The sequence below is a fragment of the Phaseolus vulgaris genome, chromosome 2 (assembly GCF_000499845.2).
Source record: "Phaseolus vulgaris cultivar G19833 chromosome 2, P. vulgaris v2.0, whole genome shotgun sequence".
Taxonomy (NCBI): Eukaryota; Viridiplantae; Streptophyta; class Magnoliopsida; order Fabales; family Fabaceae; genus Phaseolus; species Phaseolus vulgaris.
The window spans coordinates 5923669-5932813 of NC_023758.2; the positions used below are offsets into that span (position 1 = coordinate 5923669).

Here is a 9145-nt window from a genome sequence, read left to right on the forward strand (position 1 = left end):
ATTTTAAAAACACAAAATATGAAAAAGTTTTATAACTTAAACTTTCCTGTATCAATGACCAGATTTTGATAGAAATTTAATTATATTTAAAAACCTATTTGATTATGTTGTCATTATGTCATAAATGTTATAGTTCAACAAAAATTACTAAATCAAAAATTAATTTTATAATTTATTTTTTGTCTCTAAATATTATAATAAGAAAAAATATTAAATAAAAAATAATTTTAGAGAAAAAATAATTAATTACATTATATATTATTTTAAATATTAAAAAAATTATTAATATATAAAATATTTTTTATTATTAATAAATAGTTTTTAAATTTATATTTAATTAGCAACTAATGTTTTAATTAAGGGATAGTTAAAACTTGTTAGTTAATTAGATATCAATTTAAAAATTATTTATTAATAATATAAACTACTTTATATATAATACATTTTTTTCTCTAAAATAATATTTAATTTAATTAATATGAAAATTAATTTTTTTCTGTAAAATTATTTTTTATTTAATAATTTGTTTGTAGTGACATATTTAATATATAATCAAATAATTTATATATTTAAATATAATTCATTACATATTAGTATAATAAATTAGATTTAAAAATATAATAGATAATATAATAATATAATCTATTTTGTTATTTATTTAAATAAAATGATTAAATTTACATCATATTTTTTATTTTTTATTCTTTTCTATTAAACAACTTCATTTTTCATTTTTTTAATTCTTCAATTTTATAGATTTTACGTATCATTTTAATCTTAAAAGTTACACCTAAAGTAATATAAATAAAAAATTTGAAACTAAAGATCTTCAATTTTTTAAAAAAAAGACTAAAGGAGATAGGAAAAGATGGTGATTATATATATATATATATATATATATTGTTGATGAATTTATATATAGTGACTTTTTTATGAAATTAGAAGATTAATGAAATATTGTTAAATTTTTTAGATTGTATGATAAGAGATACTTTAATATGGTATAATAGTTAAAGATCGTTTGATGGTTCAAAACAGTCTATTTTGATTATTAGTTTTTTTATTTTTCATTTAGATTATTTGATGGTACGATAATAGAAATTTAACATACAAATAGAAATATCTTTTGGATGAATTGAAATTGAAAAACAAAGAATACAGTGTCGAGAGTGATTAAAAATAGATGTTATTTTATTTGATAGGCGAGATTTGGTGTGAGAATGTGTGAGTATGTTCTCTCTTTCTTCCTATTGTTGTCTTAAAATAAAGAATTAATGAAAGACCGAGTAAGTCATATAAAAACTGTACATTAATATTAATTTAAAAAATTAAAAAATAAATGTATTATCAAATGAACTATATTAAATAAGGTAGAATAAAAAAAATTAATGCACATAAAAAATGGTTATAATAGAAATTTCATTATATATATATAGTTATAGATTATTATATATTATTAAAGGTATTAAATATAACATTACCATTTATTTAGTTGTAGGATCTAAGATCACTGAGCAGAGAGGTTATAACTACTAGATTAAAGTCATTCATATTTGATCATATTCTCATTATCTTATTATTATTAATATTAATAATGTTAATATTAATAAAATTTATATTAATTATATTATTATTATTATTATTAAATTAATAAATTAATAATTATAATTTAATAATTATAATATTAATATTAATAATACTAGTATTAATAATATGACTAATAATTATAGTAATAATATTAATACTAATAATGCTAATGTTATCGTTAATAAAATGAATTATAATTATAATTATAATAATAATAATATTAATAACAATATTATTATTATTATTATTAGTGTCAATAATAATAACATAATAAGAATAATATAAATTACAATATAACCAATAAATGATTTTGGTTTAGTCATTATCAGTTTTTCTACTCATTGAACTTAGGTCCAAATTGTCCTGTAACTAAATGAACTTTTTATTTTTAACAAGTTTAACGTTCAGTTACTGACGGATTATATTTCACGTTCATTTTAACAATAAATAAAAATTTGTGTTTAATTTTTTTTTTCAATTTTTAAATTTGTGGTAATTATTAACAAACACAAATCTGTCAGTAAATCTATTAGTATTCATTGATAAAATCGTGATAAAAAAAATTACCAACAAACATAAATCTATCTACCAGTAATTTCAATTGGTAATTTAATAATTTCAAGAAAAATAATGACATAAATATTGAAAACTCTAATAACCTAAAAATAGGGTTACTTCTTAACCAAAACAATTACTTATTTAACTTATTTAAAAAATATTTGTACATGTATTTAAATTTAGTCCAACATAGAAAATACTTTCCACTTGGTTACCAAATGTAATTGATGTAAACCTGTCCTACGTACACCCATTTTACTTTTCCCTTCTCTTTTCCAAAATCAGACACCGACCAAAGAGAAAAGCAATAAATGTTACAGTCTCCCAAAATCACACCTACAGACACAACAAAAATAAAGTTAGAAACAACCGGAGAGAAGGTGAGGCATGAAAATCTGGTCTTTCCAAACACCATAATATTGTTTATTTTTATAATAAATTGAATTACTTAAAATATTTGAGAAATAGTTCAACTCTCTCATGTAAAAACACAGTTTATCATAGTCCGCATATACCAAAATCAAAAGAATGATTTATTGCAAAATAGCTTACTCCTAGTAAAATGTTAATGTTTTGATATAGATGTCAAAATGTTAATTAATGCTTTTAACACTATGCATACTACTATAATGAACTATAGTTAAATAATTAACTTACGAATAACTAACTGATTAAAACAGTTAATTAGAATATATATATATATATATATATATAATATAGTTATATTAGCGAGACTCCTATGAAATTACTTAACTAAAAAAATGAATAGAAAAGAAATGCAATCATTAATCTCTTTTTAACATTTTATATTTTGTGAAGTAATTGAAACAACAAAATATTAGTTACTTAAAAATCAAAATCAGAAAAAAAAATCCTAGTTAAAAGAGATATATATGTTTTTAGTTTTAAAGAAGACTGTTTAATAATTATGGGTACGTAACAAACTACAGATCAATTGGATGGAATGCTTATTATGTTATGTATTAATAAAAACATGTATATGATTTGTGTGTGGATAGAAAGACATTTTAATAGAAGATCTATTCAATAATTTATTTATTTATTTATTTTCTGAATAAAGATTAAAAAAATGGATGAATTAATATAGTTTTAATTATCTATGGCTACTATAAGTTAAAAAGAGAGAGGCATAACAGGAAGAAGATAAAACAGAAAAATAGTAGTCCATAAATTTTTAAAGAATATTATAAAATGCATGTTAACTTAAACATTAGTTATTTTATTTTAGGGTTTGAAATGTCTAGGTGGGGTGGGAAGAAGAATTAAAATGAGACCAGAACATTGGAAGCCAATAGAACCTGCGAAGTACAGTTCCTTTTTTAACATAGAAAATTGTGTTCTTACTATTCAAAAGTTTGTTTAAAGCTGCTGTGATGCATGTTGCTGGATTCCCACTCCCTCAATATGGACAAAGCCACTAATTATTGTTATGTGTGACCAATCTCAGAAAACATTCAACATGTATTGACAATATAGGCTACAAACAGAAGAAGAAGAAGATCAAAATATGGAGGATCTCCGGAATAAAAAACATGTCATCCCTGTCGAAGTTATATATTTTTCATCCAACTTATACCTTTTTCACAATTAGCTCATGAGACATTTTATCTCTTATTGAACACTAATTTATATGAAACAATAACACCATATATTAAGATAAGATCTCTATGTTTGAATGTAATTCTAAAATATAACCATGCAAAGGATTGTCTTGCCCTTAGACCACAAACAAAAGAAAGAGAGAAAAAGAAACACAAAAATATCATTGATTGGTTGAGAAATCTGTAGTTATCAAGGGGAGAATCAAAAGACATTATTGTACTTTTCATTCTTGAACCGACAACAGTAGTGGTGTCTCGTACTTAAAGCACTCTTACCTCATTTTAAACCCTGAATGAATTTCGAACAATGATGAGCCCATTGAACTTGCAAACCTACAACTACAATCAATCCATGACTGTTCTCTCCAAGCAACCATATATTACACTCACTATACACGTGCCGACTCTCTCATAAATAATGCCATAACCAAAACTCTTTCGCCAAAACTCCATCTCAGACTCACAGTTCAAGTGTCATCCTCTCATTTATGGCACCCCAGAATAATGAAACACCCAAGAAAACTAACAACAGAGGAGCATGGACGGCTGAGGAAGATCAGAAGCTAGCCCAATGCATTGAAATTCACGGTGCAAAGAGGTGGAAAACTGTTGCAATTAAATCAGGTTATCTATTTATCTATCTCCAACCTGTTGCTATATTTTCCAGCATGTATACATATTATATATATATATATATATATATATATATATATATAACCTGCATGCATTAGTTCTTCTTGACATGCATGTTTTCATATGGGTTAACAGGTCTAAACAGATGCGGAAAAAGTTGCAGGTTGAGATGGTTAAACTATCTGAGACCCAATATCAAGAGGGGAAACATATCAGTTGAAGAAGAGGATTTGATTACCAGGCTTCACAAACTGCTAGGAAACAGGTTTTTGTCGTGGTCAAAACTGAGAATACTTAATGTTTTATATAGTTAGCTATGAACATGTTTATTAAGTGTAATTATAATCCACATTTTTGTGAAGGTGGTCATTGATAGCTAAGAGACTTCCAGGACGAACAGACAATGAAATTAAGAACTACTGGAATACTTGTTTGTGCAAAAAAGTTAATCATCACACAAAGGTGAAACCAGAAACTTCAATGGCACAACCAACACATTCGACTCAGAATACTGAGGAAAAAGTAGCAGCAGAGAATAAAGAAGGCACTGATCATGATGATGGGAGTGGGGACTCAGAAGTTAACTTTGATGTCAACGAATTCTTCAACTTCTCCATTGAAGGACCCTATGCGTTGGATTGGGTGATCTAGCTGAGGAGTTCTTAACTATTTACGTGTCTCTTAATTTTTCTGTGTTTTGTGTTCGATACTACTTGTTATGGTCATAAGTGGAGTCAAGAAATCCATGTGTGAGTTCCATTAAATAAATTGAACTCACATCATTGTATTTAGTGGAACTTATTACATCATCAAATATATATAATTAAGTGTAACAATATGTTTTAATGAGTACTATAAGTTTCTTAATAGTACGTAAGTTTCTCGTACTTGTAATAAAATTGTTTGTAACCTAAATTACTTGTCAAATGATAACGGTGATATTTTCGGTATCGATATTCAGATAATTATCGATTAAAAAACTGATTTGCATTCACTGGTTGCAAAAAGAAAGATACTTTTTTTTATATAAAAGTAAGATTTGCATATTCGTTTAGACTAAATTAATTTATCTACTACCCAAGTATATAATTTATTGTATTGTTCACCTATTTTTTTATATTTAAAGTGTTCAGCATTGATAAAAACAAAAAATCTACACTTTGAATGTTAATAATATCCAAAGTGAGTATCATGAATGTTCCTTTTATGTTGAAGATCAGGCATTAGTAATCAGTTTTTTATTTTATTTTAGAACAATTAAGAATAAGTAGGAAAAGCATGAAAATTATATATAGTAAGTTAAATGTTACAAAATTTAAAGAAGTAATTAAAATTTTATCAATTGATTAATATATTAATATTACTTTTGTAACCAATTGAAAAACATTTTAGCGGTAGTTAATTTTGAAAAGTTGTAAGATTAAATCTATAATTAAATTTTTATAAGGACCAGAAATTCGTATTCGAGAAACAAGAGTAAATTTAAGAGAGAAAAAAGTGAGCATATGCCATAAAATAACTTATTTATTTATAGAAGTGGATGATAAACTAGTTGTTAACAATACATTTTTAATCTACAAGTTGATAAGTTAATTTATTAGATTATAAAATTTTATATGAATAAAATTTGGGTTGACATGCATACTTAAAGTATCTTTTGAGTTCATTTTAAGCTCTGTCTACTATTTGACATCAATAAATTTTGTTTTTGTAACTTGTGATGAGAAGAAGAGGAATGTTTTGAAAATAGTGATTGGATGAGCATGAATATTTTTATCTAAAGGTATTGAAAATATATTTTATTTGTTTTGTTTTATATGTATTTATAATTAGTTAGATGTGGCAGGAAATGATGTCATATAGATATAAGGTATTAAAGGAAAAGTGTGAAGATGTAAATAATAAACTTGGGAATGACATGACAGACTGTAATACATGAAAAGCTACCTCACCCAACTCAATCAACTTTTTGACTGATTCATCCTTCTTTTTAAAGGCTTTAGATTTGAGGATTTCAAAGGTGATTGTTCTGTTGACTACCATGATCTCTCATTCTTGTCCTACAAAAGGAAAAAACCATGTTCTCGTTAAACTCAAATCAATACAAATTTTGTAACTTACTCTCTTCAAAACAAAATAAAAAAAATGTATTTGGTTCAAACTAAAAGACGAGGATTGGATAAGAGATGCAAACTTGTATATTAGAAAGTATATTAAAATGAGTATTCACTTTTATATATTATAAAATATTCAATGTATGTTACAATCTCGTGTTCTGAAATTATATATTTATAAATGATCAAATAGTGGGTGATCTCATAAACCCAACCTCGTTAGAATAGATTTTAAATGACTTTAACCTCATCTTAAAAATTAGACTTTAAACTTAAATCAACCTTATAAGACAAAGTTTACCCCACTTATATACTATTAAATTTTCTTAATCTTTAATATTGTAAAAACACGATTTTTTATTAAATTATAAAATTAGTTTTATCATTTTCAAACAATAAATATTTTTTTAAAATTTTTTTTTTCTATAGAAGTTGTTACCACTTTTATTTTATCTTTACAAATATATTATTGTGTTTTATGTTAAAAAGGGGAATTTAAGTTGTTTTATCTTTACATTCATTTATAAAATGAAGTTTATAGAGAAAAAATTGTTATTACAAATCAACATTATTTGTAGTAACATAGGATCTTCAACATTTTAATTTTCTTCAATATTGAAATAATGTAATGTAATATAATATAATATTATCACTACAAGAAAATCATGAAATAGAAACCAATTTTTAGATACCAAAATAATTAGTTGCAATAGTAACTAAATTAGAGACCATTTTATAAACTAATTTTTTGTTTGGTTTCTAAATTAGTTTATATTATTGTTAAATAGTTTCTAAATAAGTATTTAATTAACAACCAAGGTTTTAGAGACCAAATTTAAAAACTAAATAATTGGTAGTTAAAACCTTGGTTGTTAATTAGATACTAATTTAGAAACGATTTAACAATAATAGAAACTAATTTAGAAACCAATTTTCTTTTTTAATTTTTAAAATGGTCTTTAATTTAGTTGCTATTACAACTAATTATTTTGGTATCTAAAAATTGGTTTCTATTTCATGCTTTTCTTATAGTGTATATAATTTATACCAGTATCGAGGAGACAATTATTTTTCTTTCCAATTTTTGACATTTGGTTTTCCAAAATCAGAATAAGCATGTGAAGAAAAGTTGCAAGGTACATGAGAGTCTCTGGGGTGGAGGATTGCTTTGTTTACCTTCTGTGTGTTTATGAGTGAATGTGAAGAATTTTAAGCAGGTAAAGTTGTTGGATTAAGTGTGATGGTTTTTCTTCAATCCCTTTACCGAGAACTATTATTAAAACATCCACTTACAACTTTTTATGGTAATTCTCTTAATTTAAACAATAAATAATTTACCATTTAAGTTTCTAATAATTTTAAATAATAATTTTTTATTTGCCTTTATAGTTTCGATGTTTTTTTACATCCAAAATTAATTCAGCAATAAAAAATTTAGTTAAATTGAATCATCATAATCTAAGTTCATCTTTTATTTAGAGCGAAAATTTACATTTTGGATCATCTTTCTTAAAATACTTATATTTTTCACAAATATGACAAATACTTTTTTTATATTTTCTTTTAGATTTATAAGTGGCTCGTTTTTTTCACAAATTCTTTGATTCCTTTATTCCTCTTGACTTACATTTATTCTTCAACCACATACTATATATGTAATATATGAACATATTAAAGCCCTCTTAAAACCCAATAATAAATTTAGAATAAATTGTAAAAAAGTTGTCATTCATAACATTATAATATGAATATGAATATGAATGAAGAGACAGTATGATTGAAGCGGAACAGGAAAAACATGGATTTTGCTTGGTGGTACATTCTGTCGAGTGCAAACATTAAAATAAGTTTCACTTTTTCTTTAAAGCCCTTCTTTTTGTTAAGGAATAGAAGGTATTTGTGGCCATCAACAGGCTCTGTTTGTGATGTAGGGTCATAGTTTTTTTTGCTTCTCTCTGTGGCAGTGACGTGATACAAGATGCTGCACCAATAAACATTCATCCAAAAGCTTCTGTCACAGATGCTTGTAGCTACAATACTCATCATTTTAAATTTGATTCACTCTAATACTTATGTTTCAAACACATGGAAAGGATTCTAAGGGCAACTTGTGTTGTCACCTTGGATGAAGAATCTCAATTTAAACTCTTCATAAATGCATAATGAGATTTTCTACACACGATCAACTCGTATAAACTATATATTAATAAATAGATAATTAAATATTAAATAATCTGATAAATCAAACAAATTCTCTTCAAAAACATACTAAACTATATAGGAACCGATTATAAAACTTACGTAATAATATGAAATGTCGTTATCTTAATAAATTTTAGATATTAGTCTAAGATCTTCTTTTTGCCACTTTTGAATTATTTCAAATCCAAATCTTATAAATGTGGAGCTTCTATTCTATGATATATGATACAATTCCCACTGCATTTTGTGTACTGGTGAATCATACAATTCTGAGTGCATTTTTGTGTACCGGTGAAAAATTGTTGAAACTCTTACTTTGGGCTAGTTTATTATTTATAAATTTTTTTATTTCGTTCATTTTGGTTTACATGATTTTGCTTTTTATTTTATTTTATTTCATAGCTAGAGACAGTGGCTTTTGCTTCCGAA

General features: G+C 24.7%; 1 protein-coding gene across 1 annotated transcript; it reads left to right on the forward strand.

Moving 5' to 3' along the window:
* The first annotated feature begins 4239 nt into the window (after positions 1 to 4239).
* LOC137809916 (transcription factor MYB114-like) lies at positions 4240 to 5051 on the forward strand. Its single transcript, XM_068610976.1, has 3 exons — positions 4240 to 4391; positions 4536 to 4665; positions 4763 to 5051. Exons 1-3 carry the CDS (start codon positions 4256 to 4258, stop codon positions 5049 to 5051), a joined length of 555 nt encoding a protein of 184 aa, XP_068467077.1. The 5' UTR covers positions 4240 to 4255.
* The last annotated feature ends 4094 nt before the right edge of the window (positions 5052 to 9145 follow it).